The sequence below is a fragment of the Procambarus clarkii genome, chromosome 51 (assembly GCF_040958095.1).
Source record: "Procambarus clarkii isolate CNS0578487 chromosome 51, FALCON_Pclarkii_2.0, whole genome shotgun sequence".
NCBI lineage: Eukaryota > Metazoa > Arthropoda > Malacostraca > Decapoda > Cambaridae > Procambarus > Procambarus clarkii.
Genome location: NC_091200.1, coordinates 18,401,498 through 18,428,588, shown reverse-complemented (window position 1 = coordinate 18,428,588; position 27,091 = coordinate 18,401,498). Strand labels below are relative to the sequence as shown.

General features: G+C 38.6%; 2 protein-coding genes across 11 annotated transcripts in view; both read left to right on the top strand.

Moving 5' to 3' along the window:
- The window catches only part of MESR3 (misexpression suppressor of ras 3), a 187,868-nt gene extending 182,427 nt beyond the window's left edge, over positions 1-5,441 (top strand). For all 10 annotated transcript variants that reach the window (XM_069304053.1, XM_045768896.2, XM_069304054.1 and 7 more), the window contains 2 exons: positions 289-1,187; positions 1,761-5,441. In XM_069304053.1, coding sequence (XP_069160154.1) covers positions 915-1,187; positions 1,761-2,504 — 1,017 coding nt within the window. In that variant the 5' untranslated portion in view covers positions 289-914 and the 3' untranslated portion in view covers positions 2,505-5,441. The remainder of the gene's footprint in view (positions 1-288; positions 1,188-1,760) is intronic.
- A 6,443-nt stretch (positions 5,442-11,884) lies between these two features.
- Positions 11,885-27,091, top strand: part of LOC123774551 (HEAT repeat-containing protein 5B) — a 45,545-nt gene continuing 30,338 nt past the window's right edge. Inside the window, 14 exon segments of the mRNA XM_045768903.2 lie at positions 11,885-11,970; positions 13,141-13,299; positions 13,611-13,822; positions 14,202-14,460; positions 15,502-15,679; positions 16,078-16,238; positions 16,341-16,590; positions 17,440-17,574; positions 18,015-18,195; positions 19,471-19,652; positions 20,942-21,060; positions 21,820-21,953; positions 22,934-23,043; positions 25,844-26,007. Coding sequence (XP_045624859.2) covers positions 13,171-13,299; positions 13,611-13,822; positions 14,202-14,460; positions 15,502-15,679; positions 16,078-16,238; positions 16,341-16,590; positions 17,440-17,574; positions 18,015-18,195; positions 19,471-19,652; positions 20,942-21,060; positions 21,820-21,953; positions 22,934-23,043; positions 25,844-26,007 — 2,214 coding nt within the window. The 5' untranslated portion in view covers positions 11,885-11,970; positions 13,141-13,170.

Here is a 27,091-nt window from a genome sequence, read left to right as displayed (position 1 = left end):
GCGGCAGTGGAAAGGTTACAGACGCATTTAATGGCCCGGGAACTGAACCTCTGAACCGACACAAGAATAACGAACTTTCAGCTGCTAAAAAAAATCTTAGACTTACCAACTGTTGTGATAATTCCCTAATATAACTTGTTTTGTTTTAGTTTGGCTTAATAGTGCGAGTGTTCTCTTGCTGTCATGATATAATGGGTACTCTGCGGTGCACCTTCTACCTGCGACCTGCGGGCACACTATTCACCTGCTATGTTTACGCGCTGACTCATGACTCTCCTTTCTTTACAGGCTCCCCATTGGCTCCTTGGCCGTGACGTAGACGTCCAACGCACACCTCATTGGACTGTGACATCAGATGCTGATCTCATCATTGGCTTAATAAAGGAGTGACGTAGTTCTACTGGAAAGCAGTGGCCCTGCTTATTGGCCAAGAATCAGTGACGTAACTGGGCTTCAACGTCGCGGGACTTCGGTTTTCTTTCATTGAGAGCGAGTCCTCGGGATAGTGAACATCTGCCCTTGGATACTGGAGGCTCTGTATCAGGCAGGGTTGGCATACAGAGTAGTGGTGAACAGTGTACGCGACGACCAGGAACATTCTTGATAAAATACTTGTCACAGCGTTAAACTAATGAACTAATATGTTTATGACGGTGTTAACATGAAGTTTAATATCAGTGAACTTGAGAGGACAGTGGAGAGATCAAACCAGTGTGGTGTAAGCCCTGTAGAGAGCTACTATCAGTGTTTTGTTCTGAAAATATGAATTTGTAGATTCTATCAAGGCTACAGGAGTCTTGTGAGGTGCGTCCAATTGGGCGTAGCGTATGGGCAGTGCCGCGGTGCGTAGCTAGAGGAAGCAGCAGCAGCAGCAAGAGCAGGTGAAGTAGAGGTGGAGGAACCGTGGGTGTAGGATGTGCCAGGGGACCCAGGAGTGCTCGGAGCGGTGCGGCAAGAGTACCAGCAACACGTCCAGGAACAGCATGACAATGGGCGGCGTAAGGGGCGGCTCTACACTGAACGAGGTGGGCGTGGCTAGGCATGTGCCTCACTATGCCTCCACGCCTCACCTGTTTGTCTACCAGGCTGCCGAGGACGAGGAGGAAGTCGACCATACCCCCAAGGAGGCTAAGGAACCTATCTATTCCTCCGCCATCGATATTCGCAAAGCAGCTGCGTCTAAGGAGGTTAGTTTTGTCGTGGCTGGTGCTTCCTAGAGCGATGGTCTTGCTTCATGCAAGTCGGTGTTCAATCCCCGACCGTAGGAGCTGCCTCGTATGGGCCAATAGGCCTTCTGCAGTTACCTTTGTTCTTATGTCCAAGTGGTTGGGCACCATTCATTCCCCCCGTCCCATCCCAAATCCTTATCTTGACCTGTTGTTGTTTCATAGCCACTACGGACTATAGTGAGCCCGTAGTGGACTTACCTGACACAGGAGCGGGGCTGTAACTTATCCTGACCGATTGATTGATAAAGATTAAGCCACCCAAGAGGTGGCACGGGCATGACTAGCCCGTAATTATCCTGACCCCTTCCCAGTGCTATATATAGGTGTAATGGCTTGGCGCTTTCCCTTGATAGTTCCTTTCCCTTCCTTACAATGATCACGACTGCCTTCCCATGAAAAATAACTAAATATTACACATGTATAATATGGATTATAACGACTTAACTGCTTTTTAATTTTCAGTTATTGATTGTATACTTGAATGCTTGTTTAAATACATTATTTGGTGTTGACAAAGTGTTGATATTTCAGGCTGAAGCGGTGCGACGCATCAACGAGAAGTACGACTCGCTGCGGGCCCTGACGGACCGGAGAGACGATGCAGAGGATCCCTTGGCGGTCACAGATGAAGATGTGTCGCGGATAGAGACCTTCTTCCGTGGTCATAAAACTCAGCTGTGGGTGTGCCGCACGATGGCCAACCTCTACATCGAGGGCGGGGCCGGCTCCACACACGGCACGTGGGAACTCAAGTATACAGGGGTACCCATCCTGTTGCTTGACCAGGGCGAGACCCGCTCGCGCGATAAACGGCGTCTGCAACTCATTTTGGCAGAAAAGGGAACTGGTTTTGCTCTCTGGAGAGATGTAGTGGATAACTTGACGTCATATCGCGCTCAGGAGCCACAATTCCACACACTCTACTTGTCCTCTGATCACCGTCGTCGCATGGGCTTCTCCTTCAACGACGGACGAGCTGCCAGCGAATTTCACAGCCACATCGAACGCCTCACAGCTGATCCGGCTAACATCTCTCTCTCTGGTCCGGGCAAGAAGAAGAATAAGACGAAAGAAAAAGTCCAGAAGTACAAAGCACCAAAGAAAACAGATATTTCCTCTCCTTGTAACTTTCAACACGTGACTACTGTCGACGCCTGCGACAAGGCACGATTTTTTTCTCTTCAGGCGTTCTCTAAAATAAAGAGTAGCCCGCCACCACTCCAACCCCATACAGTGGTGGAGCTGCCCACGGACACTCCAGACACAAAGCAGTAGAGTAGAGACTCCGTCTTGCTTGGTAAATTAGTTTAGATCGATAAAGTGATGTTTTAACTACTGTTTATTAGTGATGACTTAGTTCAGAGTCAGAGGAATGACTTGAGTCAGGAGCGTGGATGGGTGAACCTTCCCTGCTATTAAACGTGCCAACTTCTCCTCTCTCTCTAAAGTGTGCTTTAGTTGATGTTAGTGCTGAACTAGCAGAATATTGTGCAACTGCACATGGCGGTGAGAAAGGTGCCAGTGTGATACATCACTGAGAGTGGAGAAATTAAGAATCGAATTGTGCTTAGTGAAATATTGTGCACTGGTGAGTTGAGTGAAGACTTGATAGGTGTAGCTTGCGTGAGTGAAATAGGTTAGCATATTGAGCTCCACCAGTGAGCACTGTGACTGGGATATCTGGCCGTAAAGTGATCAGTCTGTCTGCAGACCTGTGGTGCTTCCCTCGTCCTAGTAGTGCCACCAGCCGGGTGCTGATAACAGGACTTGAGAATCAAGAATATATCTACACATCTTAGAATAATGCAGTGTAACAGGTCATTACATTTACATAGAAAACTTAACGAACTCGTACAGTCGACACTATAAAGTTTAAGAAGTACTAAACGAGTGAAAATATCCAATTATGGACATAGTCATGTGGCTATGAATTTTATTTTCTAATGCTGGAAAGTTCCTAAGCAAATGTTACTTATAACTTGAAACTATATTTGCTATAAAAGACAAGACTGTTTACCAAAGCAGTTGTAAACTGTCATTTTGTATAACAATTTTGCCTATGGTGACTGATTACTTATTACAAATGATGTGGAACAGAAGCTTACACAATCATCATTGTATCATTCTTTTGAAGTATATAGAAAAGTTAATATTATTGAAAAATAACATTTTGAAAAAACTCAGATGTATTTATATACAAGATTTATACCACCTTGGAACATCCGGCGCCATATAGTTGCGTTTATAGAAAATGAGCCTTATAGAAGTAATATAGAGCTCATATTTTCTGTTGCGTATACTGGATTACAGTCTTGGTGGACGGAGCTGCCACCAGGGCTACCTCCACTTGACATTGTGTACAGTTCTCTGTCGGTCCACTTTGCTTCATATCAGTTATGTAATGTAATATACCAAACTGCAGACTCAAATCTGACTTAAGTGGCAAAGTCGTACGTTTTCATCGTGGTGACGTCACGAGGCAGAATTGGCTTTGCAAATAAATCTCCTGTATATTTAAGATAGATACCCGTCATACCAAGTGGCATATTCAATAGGAATTGTTTAGTTTGCTGGAGTCCTTTAATATAAGGCGGCGTTAATGATCCATTAAAGAGGGGTAATGTATATGATGTCTGCAGTATGATAGAACAAGCATTTCCCCCATGAGCCAGGTAGCCACCCTAAAAGTTTAGTTTTTACCTTTGCTTGAAAACTTAATTATCGAATTCTTACCCCTCGGTCCAGCAAGGATGTACATTGTGAGAGTTGGCCGCCGGGTTGGGATAACATAGGGGGTCAGGATAGTCTTCAGTTCAATTTGTGTTTCTTCCATTTACTTGATAGTTATACTGTCATGTACTGATTTAAAGCTGCTGTATTTTCTAAGAGGATAATGAAAGTGTGTTGATATTTGTGTGTATATGGTATGCCTATATTAGCTGCTGAATATTTGAGCCATCATTAATTAAAGAGGGCTAGATTTCACCTTCTTGCAACTCGTACTGTAAACGAAATTACCTTATTCGGTTGAAGGTGTAGCGACCACCACTTGCGCAGTAGTTGTGGGTCGACGCCAAGGTCAGGGTGAGGGAGCGAGAGGACCGGACGAGGAGGCTGGCATCTTGCCAGGACACTCAGGCCAGAGGAGCAGGAGCAGGAGGAGCCTCATGCTTGCTCTCAACTACTCGGTTTTCAAACTTGACCAGACTAACCTGACCAGCATCCAGTTCATGCCCGAGACTAGCCTCGTTGCAAGTGGTATTCAAAATGGGAGGTTGTAGTAATAATACGGTAGGCCTACAGGAGGTACTACTGTAATCCTCTTTATTTTCGCGCGATGACATTCCTTTTACTACTTCAATTAAATATGTTCAAAGAGTTGTACTTACTGTTAGCAGATGTATTAGTATGGGCTATTATCTTGGATAACTTTTGCATACAGGATAATTAACGGTTATGTAATGTATAAAAAGTTATACATCAGTGTGCAATTTTAGTATTTAACCAACGAAATCAAAATAAGTGCTATTACACGCTTTTATATTGGTTCAAGACGGACAGGATTTGTCGTCGGTTCTTCGTTTGTCAAATGTGTGGGTTGGGCGTGAACTCACCTACCCAACCGCTTGGGCTGGACGGTAGAGCGACGGTCTCGCTTCATGCAGGTCAGCGTTCAATCCCCCGACCCATCCCAAATCCATATCCTGATCCTTGCCAAGTGCTATACAGTCGTAATGGCTTGGCGCTTTTCCTCTTCCCTTCTTCACCCACGTTATTGTGACTAATCGTCTGCACAAAGTGATATAATTTAGACAGCAGCTAATACAACTATATATGGTCACCTCAAAAGCTAACATTGTTGCCCACGAAGGCCATTAATTATTTATGATTATTTAATTTCGGTCTGCAATTGTACACATTGACATTCCTCATTCTAATACTCCATTTTTTTATAATTGTTATTATTGTGGATGTTAATGTATGGTCTGATATTTAAGGTTTAAATTGGATTTTATATACAATTATATTTTACACGAGTTCCAAGATTTTTATATTTTTAATATGTAAAATATATTAGTTGTTTCATGTTATTCTTTCTGCAGCTTACATATATTTATGTAGTTATTAAGCATAAATGTATTGCATTTATCATGTTAGGTCAAGCAGCTTTCATATCCTAAAGTGTACAGTGTAAATAAACTGTATAAATAATTATTTATAATTTTCCTAGTTATGTTGGGGGAAACAAACTTTAACATTATCACTTATTAAACACCTGAAACATTATTCACCTAGCCGTATGTGTGTCTTTAATCAATTTATTCCATCGAAAGCTGTACAGTACATACCTGCTAGGTTGAGGTAAACAATGAATTTCTCTTGACTTCCCATACTGGAGTTGGACTCTGACAGAATGATCCACCATACATTATCGGTATTAGGGATTAAGGATACCTGATGCACCCCAAATATTTGTAAAGGAGTTTTATATTCGACTGGTTAACACACGGGAACAAGTTGATTCCTTGATTTGTAAGCTTGTAATTTTCTAACCATACCATTCCATATTGGCCTGAATGCATCATATAACTAATAAGTTAACCAGAGAATATTCCTCCTTTTAAGAAAGAACTCGAAGGCACTAATAAAAGGGAACTATAGCATAATTTAATTAACCTGAGACAGCGTGGAATCTATTATCTCGTCAGAATGCAATATTATGCAGGAAGAACCATGTGTATCTAGGACTCTTCCAATAAAAACTCGATATACCTTTACAAAAATCGAACATTTAGAAAATTACTGTATATCATTAATATTCAAGAACTGTCATTCTTGTCATACGGGAAAATATATAAAAAAAACTTGCCCAATTATCCCAAGTTTGCCATTTGTTGATAATGCATATAATTTCTGTAACCTTACACTACAAGTGTCTTTGTGCACTACTTGCCCATGCACTGTAGGTTAACAACAACTGAAGAGTACAAGCCATGTAACTTTATCACAAATTTGAGGCAACTGGAAAGTATCTACAGTACTTTACCATAAGTGTAAATGACTCTGTTTAAAGAACATTGGGGGGTCCCATTTCTCAAAATTGGGGCCCAAGGAACCCCAATGTAACTCAGGGTTCTGCAAAGACAGTGATAAATAAGCAATTGGATTTTTGCGTCATTTTTGTTTAATTTTTTCATTTAATCATTATCAAGAGCAAAGACAGTCTAATTTCAGTTGACAATGAAGTTGGTGTTTTTATGTAAAGTACGACCCGGAATTATTTCACGGGAACGAAGATTGGGGGAACGCCAGCGGCGCCGTTACTAGCATCATTTAGGATAAAAACCCATACTTGTGAATTTGTGAACCCACAGTTATGAATTTGTTAAATTTATGTATGGAATTTACACAAAGTCGTTGACCAGTCGTTGACCAATCCACACACTAGAAAATGAAGGGACGACGACGTTTCGATCCGTCCTGGACCATTCTCAAGTCGATTGTGAGAATGGTCCAGGATGGATCTAAACGTCGTCGTCCCTTCATTTTCTAAATACAAATACAAATATTTATTCAGGTAAAGTACATACATACAAGGTAAGATACAAAAATTGATGGATTTATAGACAGAGCTAGTACATACAATGCCTAAAGCCACTATTAAGCAAAGCGTTTCGGACAGTGTGTGGATTGGTCAACATACTTCAGCCACGTTACTGTGACTCATCGCCTGTATACACCAAGTCTTTCGCACTCTCCTGAGTGGTTTGTCAAGGTCCGAGTTTGTAATTGGGACGCGACTTACATCTCAACGTCTAATAATTCATTAGACGTTAAGATGTAAGTCTCGTCCTAATCACACACTCAGACCTTGACAAAGCACTCAGGAGAGTGCGAAAGACTTGAGTGTAAATTCCTTAAATAATTTTCACATCACACATGTGTGGATTTTTATCCTATGTTGTTATATCTATGAGAAGACATTACCATTACTAGTATAATTGCTGCCAGTAACTGCCTCGGGTAATGGCAGCTCTTAACTAATGATCGACAAGCTGGTGTGGCCTCCTGACGGTACGTGGGATTAGCTCGTTCAATTAGGAATATTAACCCACAACCTCACGGAATATTACCTTCCTGATGGGGGGAGGTGGCCAGACGTAAGGCCCCCGCCGCTCTGTGTACTCTCCATCACAGGTGGGACCTCCTCCTTGCTTGATCTGCATAATGTAAGTTTTTTCTAAATACATTGACAAAAATAATACAAAAGTATACACTACCGTGATTTATTTAATTTACTTTTTAGACGACTGATACAAGCTGTGTATATCTAGATAGTTGATTTATGAAGTGAATATTTAAATTGTATAACAACTATATGTTGTAAAAAAAACAAAAACTGTGCCCGTATGAAACTAGATGAGCTTAGTGTTTGGGCTCTGGTAACCTCCTACCTACCTACCTTGAGGTGCTTCCGGGGCTTAGCGTCCCCGCGGCCCGGTCGTCGATGATTATTGTGACCAGCCAGTATAATTTAGTCCTGGACTAAAAGAATTTCTCAGGACAAGAAGATTTAAGAGTCCTTAACATGACAGAAGAGATCATGATATGTGTCTGCAGACTTGACACTTCTTTAGTGTTCCTTAAGTGTCTCATACAGTGTACAGGCAGTTTCACCAAAGTATTGTAGAGGACAAGACGATGGTGTTTGACGCGAAGACTACAGCCAATAGGTTAAACCAAAGCAACAAAACAACACCCATTGAAAGGTACATATACAGTGTTATGGTAAGCGTAAACAGCTTTTTATAGGTTAGGGTAAACAACTTTAGCGTAGCGTAAACAGATTTTTACAGATTAACGTAAACAGCTTTTTACAGGTTAGCGTAACAGCTTTTTACAGGTTAGCGTAAACAGCTTTAGCGTAGCGTAAACAGCTTTTTACAGGTTAGCGTAAACACCTTTATGATTTATGTGATTTGTTAACACTTGTGGTCTTCCACTAAATAAAATAAGTAAAAGTAAACCAACCATCCTCCTAATATGTTAGTACTTACATCAACTATTTAGTCAAATGTACAAAAATGTACGACTGGACCCACACAAATTTCACATTTTGTACAGGGCACAAAATATAAGCCAAAACACTAAACCTAGACAATATAGCACATTGTGTGTTATATATTTTTTCTTTATTAAATAATATACAATATAATGATCATATTTACATATCATCACAGAGCATGAGCCATAAACCCCAAATGTTATACAATACTTGATCCTGCCTCGCAAGAATTTAAATATTTTGTCTACTGAATAACCCTCTTGCCTGCCTATCCACACACAACAAAATGTAATCAGAAAGTAGCATAATTACTGTAGTCTTAATTTTCTTGCATTTTATATCAATATGAAACATTAAAAACTCTCTTTAAATCCACTCTAATGCTTGGTCCACATAAAGCTTTAAGTGTGTCTGTAATCCAGTTTACAAGAACAGCTTTCTGCTTACAGAAATAAAATATATGCATATTTTCAATTTCAGTACATTGGTCACATCTATTGTTGTCCTTAATGCCCAACATCAACAACCTACCATTTGTATTGTCTCATGAATATAGGGATACAATAATTCACGTTGTTTTGTGGCAATAAATTTATTAACATGAAGGTTTGGCCATATTACTCGCCATTTAAAGAGTGGATATGCCTCCTCTACTCTAGGAGTTATATGTGGGAGCAGAAAATCATACGCGTGTTTACTGTTCATCATTAAAAAAAAAACTTCAACATTACAAATCCTCCTGAGAACATCAATTGTACAAGAATAAAAATGAGGTGAAATAAAGGCAAGGTCAGTATACTCTGGCATATGTATCAAGTAGCTAACACGTATTTTACAAAAATAATGCCCTAAGGCATTTACACTAATCCTTTGCCTTATTTCTTCTCTACGGGTAACGCATAAGACAGCCAATGATTTTTGGCCTAAAATTATAAAAAATGGTCAATGACTCATCACGTAACATCACTGTTCACAACGCCACTTTTCTGCGTTACATATCACAATTTTTCGAACCTCATTTTTGGTTAAACAACAGCCGCGTTTTACTGGTTAATAACTTAGCCATAATGCTGGGGCCGACAGATATAGTGGCGGATAAATGGTGGTTACAGCCGTGGGGGTGTGGTTCGAAATATATTCTGATCTTGATTGCCGTGGTTGATAACTTAATTGTGGCTATATGGTTAATAAAACGCATAAATAGTGCTGTAATTAAACCTAGCTATGATATTTCATATTAAAATAAAGTTGTAGCCTTATCAAGGGAGGTTTAAGAAATTTCCTTGCCTAGCTCTATAATAGCACTGAGGTTGTAGTTTAGGACTAGTATAAAGATAAAAGTATGGAAAAGATAACGATTAACCTTTATTTAAATAACAGTGTCATAACAAATTTTCTGGACATGGCAGTGCCATGCCAGTGAAGGGAGGGGACACCTTGGTAGACAAGGGTAAAAAATGGCGGAGAAGTATGGTGTGGGCGGGAAACGGAGGCTCTTGGGACTTACCGAAATATGTTTTCGTAAAGCTAACAAGTGTCGATAATGTTTAGTATAGGAGGAAATCGTAAGATATTGGTTGAATTGTATGATGTGGCGGGAAGATTGAACTTCACAGGCACATCAATACAGTTTATAAATATTGTGGAAAATTTTAATTCTCTCTGTTAATAATGAAAGGCTTCCAGACTTCTCATGTTACTCTTGGACTGTTATAGTCAAACAAAAATAAAAAATCGAGCGGCAGAAGGCGAAAATATAACATTCATTATGGCATTAAAATGAAGATAATGAGTATTAATTATGGTGGGAAAAGATCACGACAAATGAGAATGGCGCCACGTGGAGCTGTGTATAAGAGATGCGCGCCAAGTGCAGGTCTGTTACGGGCTCACCATAGCCCGTGCTACATGGACACTTCGTTCTGAGTAGCTAAATCTGAAACAACAACAACAGTGCAAGTCTGTCACTCCAATTATATCTCCAGACGGGTGAACAGGTGCAGCTGAGACCTGGCCTACGTAAAGGTAAGAGTAGTTGAACATTTAGCAGTTTTATAGTGTTAATGTAAGTTACGAGAAAGATAAATATGAACCTTTGGACGAATAAGCTGTGATATCTGGTTTATAGAGAAAGTACATGCTGACCATGAATATAAACGAATATAACATTGTGCCATACTGATGAGTTCTCACGAATTTAACGTTATTTTGCACATGGTTCACAACGAGATGAAACAGGAACTAAGAGTCATTTGCGTTTGAAAAATATAATGCTTCCTTGCATTATCCAGTGGGCAGCGGTGGATAGGTTACAATCACTCAGTTACTACCTACAGTTAGCAAACTGGGGATATTTGGCTAAAATTTCTGGTAGCAGATCATTTGGAATGAAATATTTACACATCGCTGGAACATTGGTTATAGAATTGTCTCTAAATTCACGTATCTTTTCGCACTCCATCACATAGTGACGGAGGGTGTGCGAATAATTTTATTGACACAGTTTACATTTGGTCAGGTCTTCATCGGCAGATAATGAGAATTCCCAGAGATACTTGTAACCGAGTCTAAGCCGAGCAGTAGTAACATCTAGAAGTCTGCTGATTTTATTGGATGATCCATAGATGTGTGGCTCCTCTTGCATGATAGTATGATGATAGATGGAATTACTGGTGTCAATTTCACTTTGCCTCAGATCTACAAGATCTTGTTGAAGTTCTCGGTGTATTGCTGCTCTCAGATTGCTCATTGACAAGACAGACATATCAATTGTGACACTAGCTCTCCAAATATGTCAGTTGCTTAATTTAGAAACTGTACTTGTGGTCGATCTCGAACCCATTACAACTTATATTGAATTTTGTAACTAGCTCATCAAGATTGTAACTTTCTTAGCTAAATGAATTGTGGGGTTCAGTCCCTGAGCCCATTATGTGCCTCTGTAACCCTTTCCACTACCGCCCACAAGATGGGTATGGGGTGAATAATAAATGAACTAAACTAAAAACTAACTTGGAAGTGAAACCTGATTTATGGAAAACAAATTGATGACCATATATTCCATATAAATGAATAAAATAATAAAAAAATAAAAGCTTGAAGCTCAAGAAGCCACAATGTAGGACAAAACAGGAGATTCTTTTTTTTTCAGGAGACGCATGGAACCGTGTACCCACTGAAGCCGATATTACTGCAGTCCAAAATTCTATTGACAAAAATCTTCAGGAAAATGGGGGAACCTTTGACAAACAGCTGTCTTTCTGTCCCTGCTCAGATCACTAGGAAAATGGTGGCCCTCAGGTAAATTAAGTAACTGACAGATGGAGCCGCAGAGCGATTCACTTATGTTCGACTCAAAGTGTGCGCGTTCTTGGATCTCCTGTGGATTGCACTTTCTCCCACTTAGTTCAGTCTATAAAACATTCTTATCTAAACCACTGCAAATATATTTTGATAAACAAATACAAATATAGTGTTTATATATACACATACCTCTAAATTCTTTTTTTGTTGCAAGGAAAGAATTGATATTGAAATTTTAATATAAAAAGAGATATTGAGAGTTGTGAAAAAGCATATAGCCCAGCGTGTGCTGTAGTGCTTGTGTCTTGTCAACACAGCTGACGGAGGTGTAGCAGATCCACTCCTGCGGCCTTACTCACCCCCCTCCCTCAGGTACACCTCACAACACGTGAATACCACCAGTAATATAAGTAAGACACGGTATGAGTAGAGTTGCTGGTGGCTGGAAGATAAAAATGAGTGGAGATGAGGGTCAACAGAGGGCCTAGAAAAATTTAGAATGGCCATTCGTATAGGCCTACTGGGCCTCGTAGTTAGGTACCGACCGTACAACTTTCCAGTGCTTGCCAACCTTAATTTATTAGATAAATAGTGCGAAAAGGCTTTAGAGAACCATAACCACTTTCCAGTTGACGTGGATGAAAGTGCTATACCATATTTGTCAATTCTGACTCTAAAAATACTGGTACAGACAATAAGCAGGCACAGTAAACAGGATTATATCAGACTGTTAGCAGCAGCATATCTATGCAAATTACTCTTTCTTTAAGAAAGTTAAATATTTCAGTCTGATAGTAGGAAATCTTTGTAAAAATTGTAAAAAGAACAGAGCGCTTTTTTTATGAAGTCATGGCGAGTGCTGTTCATATGCCTCTAATTTCGGTTTTATATGTGTAATTTTAAACTAGATTTCAGTAAGTGATCCCATGTCACTACTTTGATGATGTAGAGTATAGAGATAGGGCAACCCCATTATTATGTGCTACAGTTGCCTTTGCATTCCTTGCATTAGAGATCGTATGGTAGGAGATTAGACAGGCTAACCACTAAATGTCAAATTAGTCTCGGAACTGGAGCCCACACCTGCCAAAATGCCAGAAAGCAAAGACATTTGCATTATTGCCTGGAACAAGAGAGGAGTAAATCAGGGGCAGAAAAAGCCATGAGGTAACTGTTGTGGGGTTGCATTCTGAGGAAGATGATTAGTTTGACCTTAGGGGGACCTTGATAGACGCCTCAACACAGGCTTCCTTTTCCCTGACAACAGCAATTTTATACTGTACTTGAGTTAGAACTGAAAGTGGTGTCTAGCAGCAGTATTAATCAGGTGGGAATGTGGTATAAAAAGGCTTTCTCGGGAGAGGAAAAAAGCAGGATCCAAGAATCAATGCTCGATCCTGCAGGCACAAATAAGTTAGTACACACACACACACACACACACCCACGCGCACGTACACACGCAAATAACTGTAGGCTGTTATAACTGAACAGTACTGTATTCAGATGTTATAGGTTTGAACTACATATAAATTATTTTTTCAGTTTCATGTCACCAGATATAGGAAAACTCCCATGATGGAACTGAGCCATAGCCTGACACTCAATGAGGGGGCACTCCAACAACTTCCACCTGCAAAGCGGCCAATTTTCATATTTGAATGGTTACGATTCTTGGACAAGGTTCTCGAAGCTGCCAACAAGGTTAGTCTGTCTACTATTAACAAATGTACAGTATGTTGACCTGTATATTTTCTCATTTTTAACTTACTGTATTAATATAGTGCATTTAAATTACAGTATCTACCATACTTTTCATGAAGAAGGGCTTTGTTTTATATATTGCAATTTATGATAAAATGGTAATTCCTAAATTTAAGACTGCAGTCATTTTGTATTACAGATTTAATTTGGATGTTTTAAGAGAACTTTAGATGTATTTCTTAATTTAAATATTACAAACAGATAATTTGCTGATGTGTATTCCACAATTAAAAAATTATTTCATCTTACAGTCAGACATAAAGGGATGTCAGAAACAATTGGTAACCCAGTTGGTGGGACAAATGAACGAATCTCCTGGCCCACCAACACGGAAATTAGTGGCTCGGTGTTTAGCAACACTTTTTAGTGTTGGAGATACCTTCCTTCTATTTGATACAATCAACAAATGCAACGATGTGCTGAAGAACAAGGACGACTCCCCAAGCTACTTGCCCACAAGACTGTAAGCTGTGTTGTTGCTCTAGCATTTTCATATTCCCTGTATTTAAACATGCATGTATGAATATAAATGGGGTATACAGACAGGGGCAGGTGCAGATCTAGTACAAAAAAATTAAAATATGCTATAATATGTTTTTTATCTAACCATTTATGTTTCAATGGCATATCTATGACCTGGGACAGTCCTAAATGTTAGCTGTGATTAGGAATGACACTTAATTGTGTGATGTTATGATAGACTGCTGTTTCCCAACAGTGTGCAGTCTTACTCACTTAGTCCCTCATTCTTGTAACTTAGTTTTGTCCTCTTTTTAGGTATTATCAAGTACATTACTTATGGACACTAAAATACCAATTCCATTTTATCTTTTTTTTTTCAGGGCTGCAGTTACATGTATTGGAGCAATGTATGAGAAGCTTGGCCGCATGATGGGTCGTTCGTATGAAGATACTGTGCAGATATTAATTAAAGCATTACGAAATGCAGAATCCCAGCTGAGAATAGAAATAATGATAACGTTGGAAAAAATAACTGCAGGTATGGGGTCAGCTGCAGGAAATGTACACAAGGATATATACAAGGCAGCCAAGATAGGACTGACAGATCGTGCTCTGCCTGTGAGATGTGCATCTGCTCTTGTAAGCATTTTTGTACTACAGTTTACTGTTGTTCCATAGGGTAGAGCTGCTGGTATCTGGCCACTGACACTTGAAGCAACCAAGAAAGCCTACATTACTAGATAAAATCAAAACCAAAAAATGTCAGGAATGACATTTTGTCATTTAAATGACAAAAATGCCATTTACTCTTATGATACAGTATATTTAAACATGAAGGCTATTTAATACAAAACAAACAAGTTTGGAATGTTTGGCTTTCCTCAATTGTGCACATTTTTTTTATTAAATTCTTGAGGAAGTAATGTTTTTCATTGATAAAAATATTATATTGTATTTTTAGTTCTTTGTTTTTAGCCAAATATATGGTCATTTAACTGTTGAATGACAAAGGTGCAGTCACTTAGAAAGGAACATTATGGGTAATAAATGATCTGACAGGATATTGGTACAGTACCACAAATATCCCTGTTCTGGTATCTGGAAACCAAAGTAATGCACTGTCCCTGTATCTCAAAATCAATCAAAAATGTCACCAACACACAAGGCACCTTAGTGGTGGTCATTGTTTTCCAAGGAGCAAGCCACCAAGCACTGTGGGTGAGGCTGGTGCCATTGTCTAGTCGTGTGTTGGGGGCTGGTGTTTAGCTAGAAAATAAATTGCACTAACACGGCTGGGAGCTTTTCAAAGTGTCCCTGCCAGGTCATACTGTATTGGTGTTAAAAAGTCATTAGTGGAGAACTGAATCCAGCCAGGTGTGACCACATCACCAAGTCCCCAGCTTCAGGGCTCATAACATTACTTTAGACTTGATTCTGTGATGGTAAGGGTTGGCTCAAGACTACATTTAGTTAAGTGATATGCTTCCATCCTTAGAGCCTTTGTTTCATGTTTGGTTGTCTTGTGTTTTTTCATAAATGTATTCTTGTTCACACCAAATCTTCATAATCAGCAGCCTTTTTATTTCTGTAATTTCAAATTCTAATGTGTGTATTGTATTTTCTGTATTGTATGATGGTTTGAGTTGAGTAGGAAATTTAATCATTTTTAATGCTCAACAGTGTTTGATGGAAATGACAAAACATGCATCTTTCCTCTACACAACCGAGATTGAGAATCTCTCTCAGCTGTGTTACCGCTCCTTTGATAATAGCAACTATGATGTTCGCTGCACCGTGGCTAAACTACTAGGAACTGTACTGGCCACCACACAGAATCCACCAAAGGAATTTGCTAAAGGTGAGAATGATTTGGAATTAATTTTCCATGAGTAGGTAGTCACATCTTGTTCTTAGTTTGGATTCGATTTTGCCATTTGTCTCTTATAACATTACTTTGTAGAATCATGTCTAATTTTCATAATGTTTTTGTGAATAGCTGTCTACTAAATTCTCTGGTCTTGGGTCTGACAGAATTTCCCATTTGCCAAGCATGTTCACTTTGAGTGGGTAGAGCCATACCATATCTGACAAGGATGGAATATGAACTGTATACTGTACATATTTGTGAAGGCATATGTGTACATCCGTTCTCCCACACACACAGTGCATGCTTGCTCACATTCAATCACTCTGACTCACTGGAACTAAGATTTTATTAAAAAAATAGGTTGTTTACAGTATTTATTATATTTTCAGGGAGTAAGGGAGGAGTGGTGAAGTTACTGTCACTCGAGGAAGCACTGACAATCCTCTTGACGGGTTTTTTACGTGGAGGAAGCAGTTTTCTTAAAGGGACTGGTGAAATGATCAAAGGTTCTTCGTCAGTGTCACGTGAAGTCAGAGTGGGGATCACCCAGGTGAGAAAGTGATTATTTATTTTAAATATAATATGTGCCTGGTATACAATTGTAAATTATATTCATATCTGCATAAATGTGTGTGTTGTTTCTTGGTTATAGGCCTACGTGGTACTCGTTCAAGAGCTGGGAGCATTATGGCTGGAGCGAAACATTTCAACTCTGTTGGCTCATCTGACAGAACTCGTGGCCAGCCCAAAAGCCACCACATCCCATGTCGATGCAGTATATTCTCGCAAATGTGTCAATTTCATCCTGAGAGCTACTCTAGGACGCATGATTGGAGAGAAGGCACAGATGGCTGCTTGCAAAGAAATTACACAGCTAATAATTAAGCACATGAATAGTGTTGGTATGTAATAAAAATAACTAAGAAAATTATGCAAATTTCCTAATGAAGATTATTGATGAAGATTATTACATCATTTTTCTTGTATTGTATTAAGTAGGAGGACAACAATGATCTTTTATAATTTTATTCCCAAGTCTGTTGTCTCAGTACTGTCAGTATCAGTAAGAGTACTAAAATACATAATCTTTAAATTGTTAGCATGTTTTAATGGATAAGATTCATCAAGTGTTACCATTCTTGGGGTATTTTTCTTTGTTCATTATTTAGCTATTTTATTAACCATCAAAATTGACAAATATTGTACATGTATATTAATTTGGAATTTTATAGACATTTTTTATCGAGTTGCATTCCTTGTCTTTCAAAATTCCTTTAAGTTTTAAGTCTACTGTTTATTATAAATTTACATTCCTTACACTACTTATTTCTTATCTTGCATTTTGGTCTGCTTTTTCTCTTTAATCCTAGAATCTTATCATGTTGATAAATATGTAGAAAAATATTAGAATGCAAAAGATTGCATTTTGATGGTTTCACCCAGTCATGGCTCTCAAATTGTCCTGTCATTTGAGGAAGAATTTTTTTAAGTTCTGGTATTTTACTACATACTGTACTCACTCTTTCTCTTGCATTCACTCATTGAACTATGAAAGGGAAGGAAAAATTGGTTCCACTTTTTGTTCACATTAAGTACCTATCCTCCTCAGGTACATGCTAACCCCCCAAGTTGAGTAAACATCTCTCGATATTTAGTGTTTTCTGTTACAACCGAGGTGATTACAATTATCCGTGTCTTTCAACTACAGAAGTTGTATTTTTTTTTTTTTTGTTACATTTGCTACTCTTGAGATGTGAGTGGTGAGGGTACAAAAGATGGAGGCGAGGGTGGTCAACATGTGCTGGTGTGTTTACTACAAGAGTTGGGCTGCCTCATGCAGTCCCTCAGCACCACTTGTGCCACCATTGTTCTCGACACACACCTTAGTGAGTAATGATCTTTCTATACTGTAGTAATTTGGTTAATACCTCTTTAAATAAAAATAATACTAATGCCATTTTTTTTTAGGACCAAATGATTGGAAAGCTGTCAAGTTTGATAAAAAAAGATATTGATCATATTCAGGTTTTGTCTTGGTAGAACATGAGATTTACAAGAACTTTATGATTACTGTTCAGAAAGTTACCCATTTTATCCATATCTTGAATATTCATTATTTATAGAAAAGATTATCATAACAGATTCTCAAGAGATAAAATGTATGGTTAAGTGTATATCAACAGACAGCAAAATGAGGAGTTTATTCTGTTACAATTAGCAGACAGCCTCGGAAAAATCAATAAATTAATTTACTGTATGCATATTACAGAACAATATGTGATTTTCCAAATTATTTAGAAGTTAAATCTCAAGTTAATTTTTACAGATTTGGTGGATGCAGTTGTTGCTGTTTTACTCCATCCAAGTAGTGCAGCTCGGCTGAGTGGAGCGTGGTGCCTACGGTGCATCTGTCTTGCCCTGCCCTCTCAACTCCACCCACTCATTACCCGCTGCTGTGATCGTCTTGATGCTCTAAAGTCATCGCCAGAAGCCATTGCTGGATATAGGTAAATATGTACTATATTAAAATATTAAAATTTTATTTATAGTTTCAAAACAGATTAATGTAATATGGTACCTGACGGGATGATTGGTCGATTTTGAGTAGCGAGTTAAAATTTAAATAACTAATGAATTTTTGTGGTATTACCTTTGTATTATATCACTTAATATAAGGATGGCTATACAGGCAGAGCGATATGATAAAGGTTACAGTGCTGCAACACATAAACAGATAAATGTTTGCATGAAGAAAGTAGTGCAATTGCTAAGGTCGTTTTTTCCTGCTGCCCTTCTCAGTTTTAGTCCCTGTTTGTTGTTGTCATTTTAGTTTTATCTGTTTAGCAATGAAATTGGTTACTTTAAGAGCTGTACTACTTGGTAAGGTAATCCTTTATTAAGGTCCTGCTGTTCTCGTCAACTATGCAGTCAGGACAAGACTGCAAGACAACAATCTGCACCAGTACGACATAGTTCTTTTCCAGCATCCCTTTTGGGTCATACTGGTAAGGAGACACTAGAGAATACTCAACCCAGTCTGTAATGACCTCTATTAGGCCTAGCTAGCTGCTACCCTCCAACTTCTGCTATAAGCACTAAAATCATGCATATTGCATTTTGGTTTGTCCCAGCCTTCTAATGTGTAGGAGAGAAATATGGATATTGGATACAGCCATGTAAGGTCTGGCACAGTCAAGTTTGTGCAGGTAGCTTAAAAGTAGACATGTCAGGGTACTGGGAAGCAGCTGTTGTGTCAACGCTTGCAGCTTTACCACTGATTGTAACATCGTGAGTCTGTTGATACTTTACAACATTCTTAAACTTTCCCTGGGAAGATTGGGTAGGTGCCTGCGGTGGATATTTTTTGTTAATATATTTTCTGGTGGCCCAACCAGAAGCTATAGAGTGCGCTCCTTAGAGGTTTTAGAAATGCAGAGTTGTATAAAAATGAACCATTTAGAGCTCATTCTGGGTTTGCCTTGAGCTTTCTTCAGTGTCTTACCAGCACCAGTATGATTCATTAGATAGCTAGAAAATATTCCTGCTGCATTAGTGCAAAATGTTGACCTTCTGTAACTCATCATGATCCTATCATTGGTACTAGAGTAGGATCTTGCCTAAGGAAGCAATTAAATGTATGTTCAAAAAGGTATTTTTCACATACTTTTCTAGGCACTGTCTTAATTTTGTTGGTGTCGAGCTCAAATGATGCTTATTAGCTCTTGTCCCTAAACTAAATATATTTTAGTAAAGGCAATAACATTGTGTTGCCACTTTTACAGTTGTGTTGTGTCAGCACTGGTTGGCTGTGTACAAAAGACCCCCCTTGGCATCCCTCATATGCGTGGCAAGGTCCTCTTCAACATTGCAGAGGAGTTGCTTCGATCAGCCAGTCAGAATTCACGTTTGTCTTTGCATCGAACTCAAGCAGGCTGGCTGATAATTGGTTCTATTATGACACTAGGTATGTTGTCAACTTTTTCATGTTATGTTGAAAATGTCCACCCTAAAAGCACATTCATTTACCAATAGAGGGAAGAGGTGATAGCTGTGTTGGAATTTAAAGCAATAGTTTTTATAAACTGCTCCTACCACTTAAAAAATACCAATATAGACAACTTGCAATTTGCATGGGGGGTTACATATAAAAAAAAATGCAAATTAAGAACTTCATATATTGAACAAATGTTTTAACATATATATTTAATGCTCCTACTGCTTTCTAGTCACAAATTCTCGCCAATTAATCCAGAATGCTAGTACAGTGTAATTATGCATAAATATGATCTAAAACCTATGTAAAACAGAAATGTAAGTTTGTTGGGGCCAAATTTAATCCTGAGAATATAGGAAACCTGTGGATAGTGTAGACTAGTTTGTGTTAATGCACTCTTGACCTGTGTAGCTAAAAAATTCACCCATTCACATCAAAATTGGGTATGAAAGTGCATAAGTACCTGCATGATTTTAAAGTTCGTGCAGTCCAATGACGTAAAATTTTCCTGGCTGATCTTAATAATATATTTACCAAACATGTGTAACTCTTCACAATTGAAATAGCCTCCATATACTGTACAGTGGTGTCTGAAATGGAAGTGATATCAAGGGGAGATTGGATTTAGGATAACAATTATAATGGAATTAGTAACTTATACATTTATATCTACATTAAGTACAAATCAGGATAAACATATGAAAGCCAGATGACTGTAAAATGTTGTATTGTTTGAATGGGACAGTTTGTTTTGGTTTCTTTTTGCAGCAAAAGAACTTCCATTGCATTCTTGCCCTTTTTTCACTATTTTGTGACTAAAATACTTATGTTTCATTAGTGTATATGATAAAACATGTATTTCCACATATTGTACTGTACAGTATTTTGATAATCAAAATTTAATTGAAAAGTATTCTAATACAAAAAATACATTTTTACTAAAATGTATTTACTTTTGGTTTTTGCAACACCACATTTGGTGGAACGATTACAATACAGTACTGTACATGAGCTCACTTCACCAAGTCTTAAATTATTTTCTATGGCAACCAACACAATAATCTTAGAAATCATCAGTATCTTATTCAGAATTAAACTGTTTGTATTCACTCAAAGCCAGATTTTTGTTATTAAAGTATCAAAGAATGTCAAGTGATATACTGTATCTTAAAAAATTTAAATGAAGGACAGATATGATCTCGGAATTTTTCTATTTAAAATTTTTTGTATTTGTTTCTGCATTTCGTACTTTGGTTCAGGTGTTGGGGTGGTGCGTGGGCTGCTGCCTAGGATGTTGCTTCTGTGGAAGAACTCTTTCCCTAGATCAAGTAAAGAGATTGAGAGTGAGAAGGCTCGGGGAGATGCTTTCACATGGCAGGTTAGTATGGATCATTTATATTCTACTGTGTTTACTCTTGTTAACTTCAGGTTTGACTTTGTCATTGGTTAGATGGAAGCAGGAAACAATCTAACCAGTGTGTGTGTGTGTGTGTGTGTGTACAAAATTTTTGTTATGTAACTTTTAGGCCCTTACATTTACAATTCAATTTTTGTTTTCCTTTAAAACCTTACTAAAGGTAGATTTACACATTTTGTTTAAAGTTGCAAGATGAAAAAGGAGGAATTCCTGAAATTACACATTTGTTTACAATGATTGTTAAGTTAGGTTATCCTTAGCTCTCGCCTCAGAGTACTGGCAAATCATCTAAGTCTTCCATCAGTACTGCTGGTGTTTGCCAGTTTAGCTCTGAATTCCTACTATTTTCTTCAAGATTTGTAATTCCCTTCAAAACCTCACCAGAGGCTATTTTATAAATGCTGATTGTGGTTGCAATACTGTACTTTTTTTTAGTTTATAATATTTATCTTATGGGGGCTGAAATTTTCATCAGTAGGAGATCTTACCAGTTCTATTTTGTGAAGAAAATATGATTGAAACTGAAAACTTTTAATTTCAGGGTATATGCTCCCTTAAAAGGTTTTCAATAAAAAAATCCTCAATACATTACTCACTTTAATATCATAGGCAATCCAAGCACTGATATGTATATCGAGCAATACTAATTAATGCCAAAAAATATCAGCTTTAAATAATTCTGACTGAAAGCTCATTAGGGTGCTCGTAATTTCTCTCTAGGTAACTCTGGAAGGTAGAGCTGGTGCCCTGGCCTCCATGCACAGCTTTCTGCTTCACTGCTCGGAATTGGCTGCAGAAGACACTGTACGGAGACTTCTCCTCCCCATTGAGGCTGCACTTCTCATGCTTTCCAGGTATACTAGTTTCATTAAAAAAGTAAGTTTCAAAGTTTTCCTGAGTTAGACTGTTAAGTTGCTCCCCTAGCAATGTCCTGCTCTCCCAAGGCTTTGACCACACAACAGCCAGGCCAGGCCAGTAATCAATCAGTGCAGCAGGAATATTATAGATGTGTCTGCTAAGTTGTAGATGTAGGGAGGTAGCCAATAAAGATTTCTCAATCCAGCCCAGAATGAACCTCCATAAGATTCATTCATGTATTCTCAAAACGTTCTCCAAGCACCAACCTCACCAACTAGGCAGCAAGACCATTTGATAAGTTTCTTGTCCTTGTGAGGTGCAGATTGACAGGACCTGATGTTAAGGCTGCATCCTTGGTGAACTTTAGGGTCTGGCACAGGGACCAACCTAGTGGCTGCTGAGAATGGAGAGCACCATATGATTCTGCATCGTGTTTTTGCTGTGGTGTTTTAATGTTGAGCTTCTATAATGTCCTTTAGCAAGTCTGGTAGATTTATTTATAGGTGCAGCATTTCTCATTTATTTTTAAGATGTGTTGTCATACTAAGTACAGTATACAATATGGTACTTGATTTGACTGTCGGCATTCTTGAAAATAACAATGTTCATCCATACCTCAGATATTCGTTGCATCTTATAATTTAGGTTTTGAATAAATTACTAAATATTCTTAATGTTTGTGTTTAAATTTGTAAGACATTCTTACAATAATCAGTAATTTTTGTTTGCTTTATTTGTGAAAAGTTTGATTCAATGGTTTTATTGTACAGTACCTACAGTATTACTTTTTATTATCTTCATTTGTCTTCAGTATTTTAGTAAGGAAAAAAATATTTGCCAAGAAATTGTGAGTGTTTTAACTTTCATATTTTTATTAATAAGTTATGAATGGTTAAAATACTTGAAGAATATTGCCATTATTATTATTACAACATATTTGCATAATTTTATTTATTTTTAATTTTATAATCCACAGTATAACACACATTGTGAAGCAGTATGGCCAGCACCTGAAGGCCTCGACGGCCATGGTGCGACTCCGCCTCTATGAAGTGCTCTCTCTCTTACCTCCTCAGTCATTTGAGAGTAAGTCTCTATACTCTTTTACTCTATTTTCTCACTTTAAACTTATGGTAAGTGTTTTAAAATTGGCATTAGGAACTTAAGGTTCATAAAAATTCATTGGTTGGAGTTGAATTGCAGTATTGTTTACATTTTTTCATACTGTTGCTATTGTGTAGGAATTTAGAGCCATGAAAATTATCTTTCCTAAGAAGGGTTATAACTTCGTTAATTCAGTTAAGATTTATGTAACCACATTCATTGTTAGAATGAAAGTTTGTTTTGACAAAGTAGAAGAAAGAAGACTAAGCATGCATCCGGCTCACAAATTCAAACAGGTATTATTGCCCTTGGAACAGGATCCCATATCCCGATTTAAAATGGTTTGGTGTTAGTATACCTGGTTGATACCTGGTTACCTGGTTGATACCTGGTTGATGGGGTTCTGGGAGTTCTTCTACTCCCCAAGCCTGGCCCGGGGCCAGACTTGACTTGTGAGAGTTTGGTCCACCAGGCTGTTGCTTGGAGCGGCCCGCAGGCCCACATACCCACCACAGCCCGGTTGGTCCGGCACTCCTTGAAGGAAACAATCTAGTTTCCTCTTGAAGATGTCCACTGTTGTTCCTGTAATATTTCTGATGCTCGCTGGTAGGATGTTGAACAACCGTGGACCCCTGATGTTCATACAGTGTTTTCTGATTGTGCCCATGGCACCTCTGCTCTTCACTGGTTCTATTCTGCATTTTCTTCCATGTTGTTCACTCCAGTACGTTGTTATTTTACTGTGCAGATTTGGGACCTGTCCCTCCAGTATTTAGTCATTATTTGTATATATTTATTATGCTTGTGCTAGTTTCTTTTTTTATGTTTTAGTATATTCAGTTTTTCAGTATATTCGCGAAAGTGTTAACACTTTCGCGCTCTCCGCAAAGGTCACTCAGCCAACCGAATGTGCGCGCTGCGTTTTTATCGCTTAAGCGTAAAAACAAAAATGTGTATACTCTTTTTACTCTTCTGACCTTAGTTCTCATGCTACGTATTTCATTTTGGTACCAACGTGTTCGCAATAAAATTCTCTAGAAGAACATCAGTAAAAAAAGTCACGAAACGTATAGGGATACCAGCACCAAATAAATAACTACGAAGATGACTCGCCGTGAGCGCCCATCAGCAACAAAATGTTTTTACTCTTGGGATTGTAATCACCTCCACACTTATTCTACAGCGTTAATTTTGGTATCAATGGACTCGCAATGAAATTCCCAACACGGTGATATGAATATAAGCGTAGAATAATGATGCGGCCCGCCCGCAAGAGTGTGGGAAGTGGTGAAATTGTTACCCGGTATCGGTGACGGGACGACGCACGGCGCTTTGAAAGTTTATACTTATTTCACTCTCATGACATTAATTTTCTATGTACGTCATTCATTTTTGTGTCAATGTGTTCGCAATAGAATGTTCTATGTGCCCATAGGTAAAAAATATCAACAAAGCGTAAGTTAGAATAGCGCCAAATATAAAACAACGCTGGAACATATCAGTGAGCGTCAAACACACACGAAATGTTTTTACTTTTGTTATGTTTGTCAAGTTTATACTTGTTGCACACAGTTATTTTTGGTTGTATATTGATCGGAATAAAATTCCCTAAACAGACATATGCATATAATACATGATATGGGGGAAGCATTACCAGTATAAACGGCTAAAGTCACCCACCTGCAACCCGTTTGGGACAAAATACCATTTGATCGAAGTTATCCACACCTTTCATGAACTTATTGTACCATGCAGCCTAGTGGTGAGAACGAGAGCCTCATAGCGCGCAGTTTGAAACAAACCCAAAGTAAATCGGATAAAAATTGAATTTTATACAAATATTTTAAAAGAGGACTCAACTTTATGTCCACTATGCGTTAGCGTTAGACGAAACGGGACGCGCCGGCGCGTCCAGATAGCGCGAAAGTGTTAATAATAAATACACAAGGAAATCACTTTTATTGTGATATATCAAAGAGGAAATCAATCCTCTGCATTGCTCCAATTGATTTTCTCAGTAAATACAGTACTGTATAGGGTTTGGTCGTCGGTTGTCGGACACTCGTGGCAAAAAAAAAAAAAATAATCTGTAGCTCCTGCAGCATTGGATCAAAAGTACAGTACATCCAAAAGTTCTGTCTTGGTCTTGTAGGTGGTAGGGTGTATCCAAGTGTAAACTGGCTGCCGATAGCTGGACGAATGTATTTGGTATGTAGCAGCACAGTGCATCAAGCACTCATAGTGTTGTTGAGATATGAATGGGAAATAAGCCTGCTTTGGGAGACCTGTGAAATGCATTCCTGTTTATTTTCATGTAATTTTAATCTTGATTTGTGCAAATTTGCTTCACACAAAGTTTTCAGGTATGGATTTCTTGCACAAATCAAGGGATTACTGTACTGTGTCCTGTGCCTCTTGTTTTAACTGTCTGTGATGACTTGGGTCCTGGTGATGTTGGAAAATTACTGCATTACAGTAATACAGAACAACTACTGTATTACTGTAGTCCAGAAATACAGTAGTTGTATTCAAGTAAATTAATGTTCTTTTACAATAATATCTAAGATAATGCTTTCAATTATTCTTCAAACAGCTTTGAAAGTTGTTTGAATTTGCAGTTAGTTTTGTGTTGATCCGTGTCATATTATGTTTATTGCAAATCATTTACTTGTCAATGATAGCAGCAGCACGGTTAACACTGATGTTTAAATAATTTAACCAAAGGTAAAAAACAATAAATTTTTTCATTGTATTGTTTGATCTGACTGGAGTATTCCACCAGGTCACTACACAAGTATACTGAAGCTGCTGGTGAGTGAGTTCACACTGGCAGAGAGTGGTGCCAACACCACCACTTCCCTCCTGCGCACCATGTGTCATGCTGATGACTCTGTCATACTTGGCACCTGGCTACATCACACACATCATAAGTCAATTGAGGATCAGGTAATAGCAGTTTCCATTTGTGATAGTTTATTACCATACGAGTATGAGTTATATATTTTTTGGTTATTATCAGATGATCTGTATTACTTAATAAATTATACTGTACAAGAGGGGTCCTCGGCATATGAATAATTAGTCTTACTGTGTTTATATACTGATAACCTCAAGATGGCATCCCAAGTCCACATTTTAACATCAGGATCTGTTATATGAATCAGCTCTGTCTTCCTCTGTAATGTGAACAGTGCTACTTTTGTGTCTGCATGGTCACTAGACTGTTTGGTGTGCTATAAAATGTTTGCATTGCCTCCCCGACCGGGGAGCTGGTCGGCCGAGCGGACAGCATGCTGGACTTGTGATCCTGGGTTCGATCCCAGGCGCCGGCGAGAAACAATGGGCAGAGTTTCTTTCACCCTATGCCCCTGTTACCTAGCAGTAAAATAGGTACCTGGGTGTTAGTCAGCTGTCACGGGCTGCTTCCTGGGGGTGGAGGCCTGGTCGAGGACCGGGCCGCGGGGACACTAAAGCCCCGAAATCATCTCAAGATAACTTCAAGATAAGAGTGCTATTCTTACTTCCGTAAATGAAAAATGTCTGGAGAGTAGTGACGTTTGGTACTAAGCGTGCGAATAAAGGGGCAGGCAGTCTGGAGCCCTGGGTGACTTGAGCTGCCACCTGGTGGTATGCTTGGATATTAGCAGAGGGTTAGTTGACATTTGAAAAAATACGGCTTCCCCTTATTTCCATCTTTTGTCAAGACACGTAGTTTATTTTGCTTCACCTGTACTTTCTGGGCAGAGTACTCGGGTAAGAAGTTGATCTTGGATCCTATGCTGCTTTTGTCTCTCTGAGCACACCAGATCCAGGGCATGGTGTTTAGAAGGCCTGTGAAAGTCCACATGCCTGGTAGCTTTATGGCTGTCTGTGGTACCAGCCCAGAAAATATAAATCTGTCTCCATTCCTCTACTACATGGCATGACCAGTTACAATTTTTAATTGTTAATAATAATTAAATTAAAAAGCAAAAGTAAGGAAAAATACAATTTGATGGAAATTATTTCATGTGATAAACAGATGACCTCA